The 15,535-nt window shown below is 44.2% G+C and overlaps 1 protein-coding gene across 1 annotated transcript in view; it reads right to left on the bottom strand.

Annotated features, from left to right (window-relative positions):
- LOC131126084 (glutamate receptor ionotropic, NMDA 2C-like) overlaps nucleotides 1–15,535 on the bottom strand; it is a 51,238-nt gene that overhangs the window by 21,864 nt on the left and 13,839 nt on the right. The window contains exons 4-8 of the mRNA XM_058068266.2: nucleotides 12,686–12,751; nucleotides 9,936–10,124; nucleotides 9,532–9,872; nucleotides 4,291–4,405; nucleotides 1,468–1,679 (exon numbers count right to left, since the gene is read on the bottom strand). Of these exons, the coding sequence (XP_057924249.2) occupies nucleotides 1,468–1,679; nucleotides 4,291–4,405; nucleotides 9,532–9,872; nucleotides 9,936–10,124; nucleotides 12,686–12,751 (923 nt within the window). The remainder of the gene's footprint in view (nucleotides 1–1,467; nucleotides 1,680–4,290; nucleotides 4,406–9,531; nucleotides 9,873–9,935; nucleotides 10,125–12,685; nucleotides 12,752–15,535) is intronic.

Here is a 15,535-nt window from a genome sequence, read left to right on the forward strand (position 1 = left end):
TCAATAAGCATGGGGGTGCTCAATTACATGACACTGGATATTATACATGTACGGTATGTTACACTTTTATATATGTCACATTGTAGCCGACCGAAGCGAAGGAATACCGTAACAAGTTAGCCAAGTCAAGAACTAGAATGGCACAACGTGGCTTCCAGACCTCTGCCAAGGCCTATCCCAGAGAACATGTCTGAAAATAGGAACATAATGCTGCACCAAAATGAAAGGGATACTGCCATAATCTATGCCTCAGCTCACCACAAAATTGAGCAACTTTCCAAAAGAAAAAACTGTACTGTTGATTCTCACTTTTCGTGGGAGTTACATTCCATGCCTACTTGCCAACAACTACAACTGCAAGTAGGGGGGACACCTTTTACTAGCGACTGGATTGCATTCACGATTCATGGTTGCCGATACGATTCAATGATACCATTTGAAACGATTGAGTTTCAACTGATTCGGTTACTTTTTAGACCAAAAATCATCCAGTGTGACTGTGAAATAAATAGCTGGATACCGGACAGTGCAGGTGAACTTTCCTAATTCCTGGTGTTTTTGTTGGGGAATCAGGTATACATGCTGAATAATGCTGACATATATGTATAAGAATAAATGGTCAATGTGTACAAAAAAGGTGTTAAAAATGCAATGGAAATTCAGGATGAACAAAGGTTGGTATAGCTTGCTGGAACGCCTTCTCTTGGCTTAGATCATATCTTGGGGATCGGACACATCGTGTCGTCTGTGATGATGTGACTCCTGAGTTCTCTGGTGTCACTTGCGAAGTTCCACAAGGCTCAGTGTTTGGCCCTCTTCTGTTCAACATTACATACTGCAGTTTGGCGACATTATTCACAAACATAAAATTAGCTTTCACTGTTATGCTGATGACACTCAGCTGTATGTGCCACTAAAGCTAACTGACCCACAGGACTGCTCTAATCTGGAGGTTTGTCTCGTTGATATCAAACATTGGATGTCCTGTAACTTTTTACTCATGAACCCCGATAAAACTGAGATGTTGATCATTGACCCTACTAAACAGAGTCCCAGAGGCCAGTACTGTCAACTATTTAGGAATAATTACCCACATGGGGTGAATGAGGGAACACAAGCTATTTGTGGATTAAATGAATACAAATAAAATAGAAATGATTTAGCAAAACCTGCAAACTACTGTGAACGGTCCCCTTTTCGCACGACGCAGCTCAGTCATCACACAAAAGTGACTCTTAAGATGGAGACGTTCTCCAAACGAGAGCAAGGAGAGTGCATGCAATTTGCATAAATTGCCAAATTTAGCCTCAGCTTGCAAGCTTTTTGATCAACAAAACAAACAAGTCAGCTCCACAGCTCGCTCTTGACCTTGCAAACAAAATCTTATCTCAGCAATACCTCACGAGAAGGTCAGCGTGACACAGAGAAGAGAATGGTGAAGAAGGTCATACAATGGTTAAGGGGTACCTCTCAGTATGATTGGACTGGCGCCTGCACGGTACCGTGTTGCGGACACATGTGCCCGTCCCAGGGTCCACGTTCTCCACCATGACAAAAGGATGCTCCTCCAACGTGGCCACAGTCAGGTGGCGATCATCGGTCACATGCTCCAGGAAGTTTCCATAGCGGGGCCAGACGGGGTAGCGCACCTGGAGGATGCCACGGGAGTAGGCACCGACCTGAGGGAGGGCAGAGTCGGCAGATTATGTACTGTATATAGAGTAAAAAATATCGGCACGTCAAAGATGCCAGTGTGTTTGCCCATGCCTGTTTGGAATACAACATTTATCCAGAAACATATCAGACAGGACTGTCTGAAATATGGAATATTCCTCTGTGAATCGCCATCTTATTGTGGTGGAGGTGTTTGAGTGCCTGAATGATCCTTGGAGCTATGTTGTCTGGGTTACCTAGTAGGGTCTCAGGTGATGGGCCAGACAGAGTGTCATTCAGAAGACCCTTTGAGAAAAAGGCAAAAGGAGGGACCTCACCCCACCCGGACGTGAGAGACTGGGGCATCCTAGAGCCAGGCCTGGGGGAGGGGCTTGCAGGCAAGCGCCTGGTGGTTGGGACCTTTATCCATGGGGCCCGGCCAGGCCCATCCCCCTATAGACCCACTACCTGCAGGGGCCAGCATAAGGGCGGTGATTTGAGTGACTTTGAAGGGTGGCGTCTGGGCAACCTGGTCTTCGGTGGCCACGGTTCTTGGGACATTAAATGTTACTTCTCTGGTGGGGAAGGAGCCCAAGCTTGTGTGGGAGGTTGAGACATTCTGACTAGACATAGTTGGACTCTCTCAGATCCACAACTTGGGTCCTGGAACCAAACTCCTTTAGAGGGGATGGACTTTGGTCTATTCAAGAGTTGCTACAGGGGACAGGCGACGAGCTGGTGTGGGCTTACTAATAGCTCAGCGCCTCCGTGTTGGCATCACCGGAGAATGAGAGGGTCACTTCCTTACGCCTTTGAGTTGGGAAAAGGGTCCTGTCGTTCGTGTGTATGCACCAAACGGCAATTGAAAGTACAACCCTTCTTGGAGTCCGTCAGAGGGGTGCTGGGGAACATTCCTGCTGGTGACTACATGGTTCTACTGGGAGACCTCAACCCCAATGTGGGCAATGACAGTGTGACCTGCAGGAGCATAATTGGGAGGAACAACCTGCCCGATCTGAACCTGTGCAGTCTGATGTTGTTGGACTTCTGTATGAACCACAGCTGGTCTATAGCAAACATCATGTTAGAACATGAGGATGTCCACAAGTGCACTTGGCACCAGGACACTCGAAGCCGCAGGGCTATGGTCGACTTTGTAGTTGCATCACCAGACATGCGTTTGCATGTTCTGATCAGACGGGTGAAGAAAAGGGCTGAGCTGTCAAGTGATTACCACCTGGTGATGAGTTTTAGATGGCTGGGTAGGGTGCCGGATAGACCTGGGAGACCCAAACGTGTAGTGAGGGTGTGGTGGGAACGTCTGGCTGAGTCTTGCGTTTATTAAGTCTTCAGCTCTCACCACCAGAGCTGCAGAGGACGCTGCAAGGCGGTTGGTGCCAGTCATGGCAGCAAGTCCGGACCACGTTGGTGGACACCAGAGGTCCGGCCCGCTGTCAAGCTGAAGGAGTCCTATTGAGCATGGATGGCAGTGGGGCTCCTGAAGCAGCTGACCAAGCAGGCCAAGCGGCAGAAGTCAACAATAAGACTTAGTCTTATTGTTCAGAGGCCACCTGGGTGTTTGGACTCACCCAAAGGAGAAGGAGCTCAGTCATCCGGAAGCAGCTCAGAGTAGAGCCACTGCTCCTTCACATGGAAAGGAGCCGATTGAGGTGGCTTGGGCATCTACTCCGGATGCCTCCCAGACACCTCCCTGGTGAGGTGATCCGGGCACCCCCAGCCGAGAGGAGGCCCTCATGGCAGACCTCGGACATGCTGGAGGTATTACATCTCACAGATGGTCTGGGAACACCTTGCAGTCCTCCCAGTGGTACAGGAAGAGATGGGAAGTCTGGGCTTCCCTACTGAGACTGCTGCCCCTGCGACCCGGACCCGAATAAGCAGGGGGAAATGGCATGTATGGCATAAAACATTCGAAATTTGTTGGCCATGAATGCCTATGGCCCAGTTTCTGCTTCACAATGTAACAGAATTGGAATTTGTCTTTCCCTCAATGAAGCTCTGCTTTCTCCTTGTTGGCGGCAGCACTCGTGCAGACCCCGCCATGCTTGACTACAGTCCACTATCAGGCAAGTCACTTGACATTAGCAACATAGCTGTGTTGACTCCTCTTCAATGACAATTAATATATACTGCTGTACTGTGTGTACACAGAGCTCTCTATCACAGTTTCATTTCTGTAGTATTATCCCTTGAGAAGATACACTGTAATATACGAACGCCCCGGGACGCACCATCGGCATTTGTCAGGAAGGGCATCCGGAATTTAAAGGGCTCAAGCCAAATCAGTATGCGGATCAGCAAGATCCGCTGTGGCCACTCTGTAACCAGGAATAAGCCAAAACAAACAAACAAAGCACGTTATAGCTAGCTACACAAAGCAACACAAAGCAAAGCAACACAAGTTGTTTCTTTCATTTTCCTCAATGCAAACTTCATTCTTGTCATATGAATAAGAAAACTTGAAATGGTAGAGCGGTACATTCAGCATACATTCACTCACTCAACCCTGATCATCTCCATGTCTTGTTTTTAGGATATTACGTTACATTTAATGCAAGAAGTAGAATCATTGGAGGTCATAAATGATGGTGAAAGCATTTTCCAAAGCAGTGATACCTTATCCCACACTCTCTCTCGGTCCAGGGCGACGATAACCATAGAGGGGTTGGAGAGGAACCCTTGGCTGTTGAAGGACAGGTCTCTCCTCTCCCACGTCACATTCAACATGTGCCTGCAAACAACGTTACAGGAATAAAAACACTTTCATCTCTTTCCCAATCAGGAAATCTACATATTCATTTACACTGGCAATCATCACCTTCTAATGGAACCTGCAACAGCCCCGGGAGGCCAGGCTGAAGTTATTATCATTAGGGGATAATAGGTGTTGTTCCCGTTGGGGTCTTTGGCTCTTTGTTAGACCAGGATATACGTACCACGCTACATGGCCGTGACACATTGGCCTCTGAATAATACATCATGCTTCATTTGCATGCAAGAAACGCTGCAAAATGACTCTTGAGTTCAAGATAAGACTCTGGGGATGTTTAATGAGGTGGAAGCCATATTTGCCGGAACCATATTCACTTCAGTTTGAGGCAGTTGAAAAAAATCTGTGACAACAATCAAATATTTGTGTGCAATGGGCAATGTTTTTGTTTTGGATCATTCCAACACATGTAACACTAATCATGAACAGCAGAAATTTCTGGGCCTCATACGTCTTTTTTCAACATAGACAACATGTAGGATGAATTCAATAAAGTATCATTGATATCTTTTCAAGATGAGACTAGTTCTTTAAATGGATGTTAATATGAGCTAGCAACAATTGAATAAAATAATTTCATTATATTTATTAATATTGAATTAAACATTGCAAATACTAAATTGTTATAAATCTATTAAAAAAAAAGCTCAAAAATTTTTAACAAGAATAAATACAACTTAGTGTAGTTCAATTAAAAAATATTTGAAATTTAAATTTGAATGAAATTACATCCGCTTATCCTCACTAGGGTGGGGCTATGCTGGAGACTATCCCAGCTGTCTTGGGTGAGAGGCGAGGTCCACCCTGGACTGGTGGCCAGCCAATCACAGGGAACATATAGACCAGGGGTCGGCAACCTTTACTATGAAAAGAGCCATTTTACCCAATGCCCACTGAAGAAAAATAGCCTGGAGCCGCAAAACATATAGTATGTTTAAAACAACATTGGAGGGAATTTGGGGGTATCAAAGTAGTTCAGATAAGAAAAGACGAGTTGGAGTACTCTTGCTAGTTTTGGAGATAAACTTACATAAATGTATGTGTAAACTACTGTAAACGTAAAAACAAGTTCCCATGTCGCTGTTTTTAAATTATCTCGAATTTATTTTTTAGATTTGTAGGTAAGTATTACTTGTTTTTCTTCATGTACTGAACTGGATAGCAGTCAGAACTCACTCAGGATGCATTCATGGTCTCAGACAAAGTTGGATTTTTTAAAACTCATTACAAAAGATGTGCATTTTCCCCACTCGGGTGTTAAAAATATTCAAGCATCGCAAAGGGAGCCACAATAAAGAGTCTGAAGAGCCACATGCGGCTCTGGAGCCGCAGGTTGCTGACCCCTGATATAGACAAAGGACCATTCCCACTCACGGGGAGAACATGCAAACTCCACAAAGAGATGCCCAAGCGGAGATTCCAAACCAGGTCTACATGCCAACCACTAGTCCACCGCACGGCCTTGAATTAAATTATGAAATCATTTTCAAATGTAGTTGAATGATAAAATCATGTAAATGGAATTGAATTATTAACCCTTTAACTGCCCGGTGGATCAAATGGTTGAGCACCTTTTAAATCACTATACGTCATTGAAGGTAGGACCAAACTGAGCTCCAACGGCTTCAGGCATCTCTACCACTTGGAAGAGGTATGCAAAGCTAAAGAAATCCATCAGATGGCACCGTGGCTATAAATAGTTGGTCACTTTTCACCCTCCACCAACTAGGAGTTCACAAGATGAAAATCTTCAAAGCCATTTTGTGATGAAAGTCTGAAAGGCAGGAATCGTTTGGTTGACATGGTATTATTGGTTGATTTGTCACTTTATGGTGTGTAGTAGTGAATAATAATCTCAATTCATCCATCTAGATCTGCCGTTATTGTAGAAATGACGAATTACGAATTCGTGAAATCATCACGAATTACCTCCATAAATGACCAGGTCAGTTAGTTAGTTATTGGGGTAAAAATGAAGAGTAAAACATTTGTAAATCATTATTTGTAAAATATCACAACCAATTCCTTTAAAAGTAAATGACACATGTCCTGGTAGGCACCAAGACATTCTCCCAACCCAGACCACGCAGTCCTTCCATTGAAGAAAATCCTCAAGACTCAGCTGCAGATCTGAGTGACAGTAATAAGGGCCCAAATAAGAAAGGATACTGGTTATCAGGCCACACAAGCAGAGGACACTAGTGACAGTTCTGGACTCCATCCATATCCATATGCATGAAGAATGAAACTGGCCTCAGTGAACAGGGACAGATGCTACAAAGTGGAGACCATAAAACACCCTCATGTCTGTCTTTCGTGACAACCTCGTCACATGATGTGGTCTGGTTCAGAGATTGGACAGCTCCTTGATGGTCAGGTACATTGGTACCACACTGGTGGTAGACAAAGACCTGATGACGATGGACCATGGAGACAATTGTTATTGGTCTGCTGAAGGGGTGATTGTAGTAAAAAAAAATCTGTCCAATATCCTGATATTTCTGGCATTTTTCCTGACTTTCTACTATTTGCAGTATTTCTGTTAAATTCTATACTTTGACCATGAAGTGACATGTCAACCAGATTAAGGGCTCTAATTTCGTGTCGCAGCGCAAGGTGGCGGAGCATGGAACACCCCACACAGTGGTAATTTGGTCCAGTGCACCACTGGGTAAGTGGATAAAACAATGACAGCGCCAATATACAGTGAAGAAAATAAGTATTTGAACACCCTGCTATTTTGCTATTTCTCCCACTTAGAAATCATGGAGGGGTCTGAAATTTTCATCGTAGGTGCATGTCCACTGTGAGAGAGATAAACTAAAAAGAAAAATCCAGAAATCACAATGCATGATTTTTTAACAATTTATTTGTGTGATACAGCTGCTAATAAGTATTTGAACACCTGAGAAAATGAATGTTAATATTTGGTACAGTAGCCTTTGTTTGCTATTACAGAGGTCAAACGTTTCCTGTAGTTTTTCACCAGGTTTGCACACACTGCAGGAGGGATCTTGGCCCACTCCTCCACACAGATCTTCTCTAGATCAGTCAGGTTTCTGGGCTGTCGCTGAGAAACACGGAGTTTGAGCTCCCTCCAAAGATTTTCGATTGGGTTCAGGTCTGGAGACTGGCTGGGCCATGCTAGAACCTTGATATGCTTCTTACGGAGCCACTCCTTGGTTTTCCTGGCTGTGTGCTTCGGGTCGTTGTCGTGTTGGAAGACCCAGCCACGACCCATCTTCAATGCTCTGACAGAGGGAAGGAGGTTGTTCCCCAAAATCTCACAATACACGGCCCCAGTCATCCTCTCTTTAATGCAGTGCACTCGTCCTGTCCCATGTGCAGAAAAACACCCCCAAAGCATGATGCTACCACCCCCATGCTTCACAGTAGGGATGGTGTTCTTCGGATTGTACTCTTCATTCTTCTTCCTCCAAACACGCTTATTGGAATTATGACCAAAAAGTTCTATTTTGGTCTCATCTGACCATAAAACTTTCTCCCATGACTCCTCTGTATCATCCAAATGGTCATATGCAAACTTAAGACGGGCCTTGACATGTGCTGGTTTAAGCAGGGGAACCTTTCGTGCCATGCATGATTTCACATCATGACGTCTTAGTGTATTACCTACAGTAACCTTGGAAACGGTGGTCCCAGCTCTTTTCAGGTCATTGACCAAGTCCTGTCGTGTAGTTCTGGGCTGATTCCTCACCTTTCTTAGAATCATTGAGACCCCACGAGGTGATATCTTGCATGGGGCTCCACTCCGATTGAGATTGACCGTCATGTTTAGCTTCTTCCATTTTCTAATGATAGCTCCAACAGTGGACCTTTTTTCACCAAGCTGCTTGGTAATTGCTCCGTAGCCCTTTCCAGCCTTGTGGAGGTGTACAATTTTGTCTCTGGTGTCTTTGGACAGCTTTTTGGTCTTCGCCATGTTACAAGTTAAAGTCTTACTGATTGTATGGGGTGGACAGGTGTCTTTATGCAGCTAACGACCTCAAACAGGTGCATCTGATTCAGGATGATACATGGAGTGCAGGTGGACTTCTAATGGGCAGACTAACAGGTCTTTCAGGGTCAGAATTCTAGATGATACACAGGTGTTCAAATACTTATATGCAGCTGTATCACACAAATAAATTGTTAAAAAATCATGCATTGTGATTTCTGGATTTTTCTTTTTAGTTTATCTCTCTCACAGTGGACATGCACCTACGATGAAAATTTCAGACCCCTCCATGATTTCTAAGTGGGAGAAATAGCAAAATAGCAGGGTGTTCAAATACTTATTTTCTTCACTGTACCATCAAAGGGTCTCCTATTTGGCCATGTAACCAGCAGGAATGCTGGTGGAAAACAAGTAAGATGCTTGGGTTAGCCTGCTGTTGTGTTTAATGTAACTGTCAGGAACAGATGACATGTCCCACCAGGGAGCGTATGTGGTGAATGATGCATGGTGGCCTGTGATTGGGCATTTAAAGGCAATGAGAGGCCTTTGATTGGTTAAGATTACACTCGGCTGTGTTAAACCCTCCCATCTCCCCTCCCTCTTTGCCACTTGTGGAGGTGGAGGGATGGGCTCATGAAAATTGCAAAGTGCGCTGGCCACACCTCGTTGGCACGGCGTAGGTGCGGCGCAAAATTGGCCTACAAAATTGGAGACTTTAAAAACTAAGAGGTCTGTTGAAAAAAACAAAAGATTGTTGTTATTACTCAACCAAGGCAATAGGAAATGCAAATGTTTTTTTTCTTGGTGAGGCGGGTAGAGGGTACATTAAATGCTATTCATCCTTTATGACAAACATCTAGCTTTTCAGAAATGCTGAAAGGAACTTCCCATTATAATGATGTGTGTTAAGTAAATTGAGGTATTTGATATAAAAATATAAAGAATTAAGGCAGCCTTTTCTGTGTTACACACTCATAAAACATCATGGAGAAGTAGTCTATTTGAAGATAAGACGTTCAAATCCAGTGAAAAGTTGGCTGTTATGGCAGTCTCGTCCTAAGAGCTAAACCTTTGCACAAGTTTGTCAGCGTGATGTTTGAAGGATAAATGTGTGCAACAACAAAAATACCTGAAGAGAGTGTTGTTGTCGGAGTGTTTAGCGGGCATGCTGCAGTCCCCGTGTCCCTCGGGGATGAAGCCCCGCTGCTTCTTGAAGCTCTCTGCGCCCTTGGCGACGATGGCCACACCCTCCCTCACACGCTGCCGCAAGCTCTTCCTCCACTGCTCGGTGATGACGCCGATCACGCCCACGGGGAAGCTGGCGGGTGGCGGGACCTCGGGGTTGCCCACGGCCAGGCTGGGGAGGATCCAGATGTAGCCTGGTCCCAACAGGCCCACCTCAGATGCCTGGCGGAACAGGAACTGGGCCTCCTCAAAGGAGCAGTACACCAGCAGGACTTGAGAGTCCACCTGTGGACAAAAACATGGTTAAAGTGGTGAAGAATGTCCAAGGTTTTCCACTTTTAACCTTACCTGCTGCAGAATGCGCCTGGCCCTCGCATCGTTTGCACCAACAGACATCTCCATGGACAGGACATCCTGAAGGTTCCACATGAAGTAAGATGTGTCCGTGTAGGACTCGGCGATGTCCACAAAGGTGTCGTATCCGGGAAGCAAGCTGGTGATGATGGCAAACTCACCCCAGTCGTATTCTTCCATGAGCTGGGACAAAAGTTCATGTTAACGAAACAACAGGACAACACAGCGGACCCTAGGACTTCGGACCTGATCCACGAGGATGGGGGCAATGTTTCAGCTAACATTCCAGCATGGTTAGCTCAGCTGTAACATAAAACAACAATAAAACATGGCGCTAACATTGCCTAACAGGAAGTTCCACTCTTGCTTCTTGTTTATATTGTTAGCATTTTCTTCTTTGGTTATCAGCACTGCTAGCCTAATGAAAGGGAACGGGCCACAAGACCACTAACAATAGGAAGGCCAGCGGGATTCTAAAGGATTCTAAATGTATAACTCCCAACATACAAAGTAATACTTATAGATACTTAGATACTGTATGGATACCGTATTTATTTGAAAGGATTATTTCACATTGCCAGATACCACCATTTTCGGAATTTGTGAAGGTAACTCCACAAAAAATGGCCAGAGCACTTGGGAATAAAACAGGAAATGTTTCCAACAGGTTGTACAAAATATTGAAGAGTGATCCAGATCATGGAGTAATGCCAGATAGTAGGATCCAGAATTTGGAAAAGAGGAAACCTTTGGAATTTTCATCGTGGGAAGAGAAGAAATTAATTTCCAAAGTCGGAGAGTCTACACTCACAACACGCCGGTCTTTTGACAATCTCGAGAACCAGGAAGAAGTATGCGGGCTCTAGCGCCTTTTCTATTGGGGCTCAAACACCATGGAATGCCCTACCTGTTAATATTAGAGCTGCTACCTCAGAAGAAATGTTCAAGTCCCCACTCAGGACTTACTTTTAGACTTTAGCATTTAGTTCATATTATTCCTGGCCTGTTTGACTGCCGCTCCTTCTCTCAGCTAACATTGACGTCATTATGAATCCATTCCTAATGCTAGAGTCTTTGGTGGGACCCCCAAGTTAAACAGGTCTGAGGGTGGAGGCTTGTTTACCGCCTTTTCAGCCTGTTTAGTTCGAGAGGGGGCACTTTAGTGTTCATAGTGATTTCGTGCTGCATTTGAGCGGTCCGCTGAGTAAATAATTCCCCATACAAACATTCCTTCTCCTCACAATGACAGCGTTTCATTCGTCTTATGTATCAGGGGTGGTCATCAGCTCGGCTAGTTTATGTTTATCATTCATACGGGTATAAGTAATTTCTTATCATTGGAAGCCTATATGTACAGTATAGCGATACAGCAAATCAAGAAATATTGCCCAGCCCTTGTATGCATAAAGCCCCTTTAACATTTCTGACTGCCCCCCAACATGTGCAAGCATAGAACCAGCCTTGAGTGTGGCAGGCCCACACAATATAGACTTCATGTACATTTGTGCCATGTCCTGTTTTTTACAAAAACTAACCCAGTGGCACCTGCTGGTCATTCAAGGAGGGCAAGCTCATTCTTTTCAGCCTAGATCATGAATGTGTTTATTCCTTTTCATCAGTTGCCGCACGAGGCTACTCTGTGTACTTTGTGTGAGTGACAGTGAGAGAAGCTCCACGGCTGCCGCTGCTCGTTGGGGAAAAAAACACAGAGTGACGGAAAAGAGTCATCAAACACAACGATAAAATCTCTGGTTCAGTTCAGAACAACGGAATGAAAAAATGGACCAGTGGGGGTTTCTAGTTGAAGTTGTTTCACTCATTTCATTGTCAATGAAAATGGTATTCTGCCTCAGACAGATCATCCAATCAACATGCAGAAGCCGATGGCCCGGGCCGGCCCACTGCCCCATAGACCCAGGGAGCCGCTGATGGTCCGATGGGTGGGACAAAGCCCAGCATTTATCCAATGACATCTTCCCCATCCAGCGTCTGACTGTGTGACGTGATAAGTAGCTAATTGTCAACACAAGATGATGTTATTGTCGGGCATATTTACTCACAGCACTACATATTTCACCACTTTTTTGGACATTTTAGGGGAAGCTCAGTTTCCCTTGCTGTCTTAGAGACTTTGCTTTTGGGAAAATGGATAAATGCATCATTTCTGGATTCCGCTCACCATCATGGCAGCCAAGCCCATCCAGGGCATACCAGATACAGTATGAACAGTCCTGTTCATTTCTAGGGTCCTTGATGGATACGGTGTATAGTAGAACTTCTAACGCACCATTACCTTCAAGTAAAATAGCAACACTGTTGGAAAAAACAGCCACTGGCAGAACAGCAACACCATGTTTTAATATGTGTATCATCATACTCATCACAACAATCAGTCAGTGGTATTGGTGGGAATATTTCACTTTTTTGGCTTTGTTGAGTTGAGATTGCTCGTCCACGCGACACTAAGATGGTCATCACCTTCATTTCACTCCTGTTTTTACTATCTGCGTACTTTCATTTTGAGCATTCATTTTGAGCATTTCATTTTGCTAATGTCTTAGCAACCAGATGTAGCTTTGCTGGAACTATTCTAAGTTCCCATTAATTCCCCAAACAACCATGAGGTCAGGGCGTCTAATCCTGACATCATGAGTCAATCTGTATGCATTTGGAATCTGGCATCTGCATCGTTAATCAGCCTGCCGATTAAAGATGGCCGGCTTGGCAGCATATTTTAGTTGTACCTTAAACATGCAGACCACCTGCTGCTCCAGAGACGCTCCCATCTGCAGGAAGGACGATCCCTCAGCCTGCCGAGAAGACAAAAAAAGATGGAATTTTCATATTTTTTATCAAAAACAATAAGTCACAATGCTAGTCAGCAAAGCCCACTTCAAGAGGAAGTAGGTAGAATACTTCCTGCTTCCCAGCATGCTTTGCTGGACTGCTTTGTAATATTTAAATATTATATGTAAATGTGCAAATATTTATGTTCTGTAAGTCAATCCAAGGAAAGGCTGCACTGTTGCTATGTCAAATGTCAACTTTGTGGATGTTGCTTTGTCTGATCCATTTTACACTCAAACAAGAGGTGGGTCTGCGGATGTTCAGGGACAGCACAGGGACACAGTTTAAGGCAAGGATTAGCTTTGAAAACTCCTCATGTTCCAATGTTGATGATCTGTTGAGCTCTTATACATCAAGTGTTGCAAATGTTTTGGATACCATTGCTCCCGTCAAGGTTACAATGGTTCAGGCGCCATGGAGAAAAGAAGACTTTGACAGGGCAAGGGCATGAACAAACCCTCCACTTTCACTGCCCTCACAACTCATGTCTACAAGTACAATGAGTTATTTCATGATAAAGTTCAAGGTAATTCCACAACACAAATAACTAATCTGCAGCCAGCAAGACACCTGGAGCTGACACATTTCACACATCATTGACAAAACAGTGGAAGAGATCATCTCCAGTCTGAATCCGTCATCATGCTGCCTTGATTAGTTTGCCACTAGATTTCTAAAGTATGTACTGATTAGCTTACTACCACAATACTTTACTGCTCACTCATGTAGTTAACATCTCACTTTCAAGAGGTCCTAATAACTGCTGTCATGAATCCTCTCATGAAGAAGAGCAGTCTTGATGCCCATATCAAAGCTGCCATTCTCGGGAACGGTCTTAGAAAGGGTTGTAGACCAACAGTTTACTGACTTTTTCCTCTCTAACAATGTTTGATACTTTCCAATCAGGCTTTACACCCCACCACAGCACTGAAACACATCTGATCAAAGTGACAAATAATATACGTCTGAACACAGATGCAGGCAAAGTCTCACTTTTAGTTCTGCTAGACCTGACACAGGTCCTTCCTTGGACAGTGTTGACCATGTGATCTTGTTACAGAGCTTAGAAAACTGGCTGGGAATCTCTGGTACTGCTCTGAAATGGTTCATATACTATTTGGAGGACAGGAAGTACTTTGTGAAGTGGTAACGGCGTCTCAGAGCAAATGGCTATGACCTGTGGGGTTCCCCAGGGGTCAATCCCCGGACCGGGAATCTTTACATGCTCCCTTTAAGCCAGCTAATGCATAGCTGCAATGTGTCCTACCACAACTATGCAAACCTCATTCATATCTACTTGTCACTGACGGCAGGTGAACATGGCTCTGCATGTTTACTTTACACGGCATCAAACACATCAGTGTGTGGATGCAAAACAACTTTCTCCAGCTAAACTCAGACAAAAGTGAAATCATTGTATTTCAAGCAAAAGTGTTATCAGTCACCTTGAGACTCTTTCTCTAAAACCTCATCATCATTTCCCGTATATCATGACCATCATCATAACCCGTATATGATGATGAGGTTATAGAGGTAGAGAAGTATAGCGGTATAGACAATCTTATAAATGATTCCAACAAGGTGTTATGTGAAGCTCTTGATACTGTAGCACCTTTAGGATATAAGTCTTGTCCCAAAAGACTTACTCCTTGGTTTACAGATGAAACTCGAAGGCTGAAACAGTTATGTCAAAGATTGGAGTGCAAATGGCATGCAAACTAAATTTGAGGTTTTCCGTCAGGCATGGGGAGATAGTCTGACCAAATATAAACCGGCTCTGTTGCGGCAAAAAACAAATATTTTTCGAGACTGATTGACCGCCATGAAAATAACCCTAAATACTTATTCAACACAGTTGCAATGCTAACTCAGAAGAGGACCTCTCCTAGTAGTTCCTCTTTCTCAGCCGACGAGTCTGCGTAGATTTTTTGCAAATAAAGTTGAGCTCATCAGGAATGAAATAAAGGACACCCTACCTCCAGACCGGTTAAACATGTCAGCTACCATGACCACTGCTGGGACTACTTCCATCCTTTGTCCCACTAGCTTTTTCTACTTTGAAGAAGTATTTCTTGATGGGCTTATAAAACTTGTTAGTGTAGCAAAACAGCCAACATGTCTGCTTGACCCGCTTCCTGGGAAACTTGTTAAAGAGCTGTTTCCAATTCTAGCTCCCTCAATCTTTCATTCATTCATTTTCTACCACTTTTTCCTCACGAGGATCGCGGGGGTGCTGGAGCCTATCCCAGCTGTCTTTGGGCGAGAGGCGGGGTACACCATGGACTGGTCGCCAGCCAATCACAGGGCACATATAGACAAACAACCATTCACACTCACATTGCTCCCTCAATCTTAAATATTATAAATCTATCACTTTCATCCAGGACTGTGCCTGCAGCTTTCAGGACTGCAGTGATTTGACCCTGACTGAAAAAAACGAGCCTTGATCCTGGGAGTATTTCTGACTATAGACTGGTGTCTAACCTCCCATTTCTTTCCAAAATCCTTGAAAAAAATTGTAAAAAACAGCTCAATGATCACATGGCTTTGAGGGATCTATTTGGACCTCTTCAGTCTAATTTCAGGGTGAACCACTCTACTGAATCAGCCCTTGCAAAAGTGATAAATGATCTTCTATCTATTGTGACACATCCTCAGTATTATTATTACTTGATCTCAGTGCTGCCTTTGATATCATCCATCACTCCACTACTGGAATGCCTTCAAATGCACATTGGTGTTACTAG

The sequence above is a fragment of the Doryrhamphus excisus genome, linkage group LG2, assembly GCF_037039965.1.
Source record: "Doryrhamphus excisus strain RoL-2023G ecotype Guam linkage group LG2, RoL_Dexc_Guam_v1.1, whole genome shotgun sequence".
Classification (NCBI taxonomy): Eukaryota; Metazoa; Chordata; class Actinopteri; order Syngnathiformes; family Syngnathidae; genus Doryrhamphus; species Doryrhamphus excisus.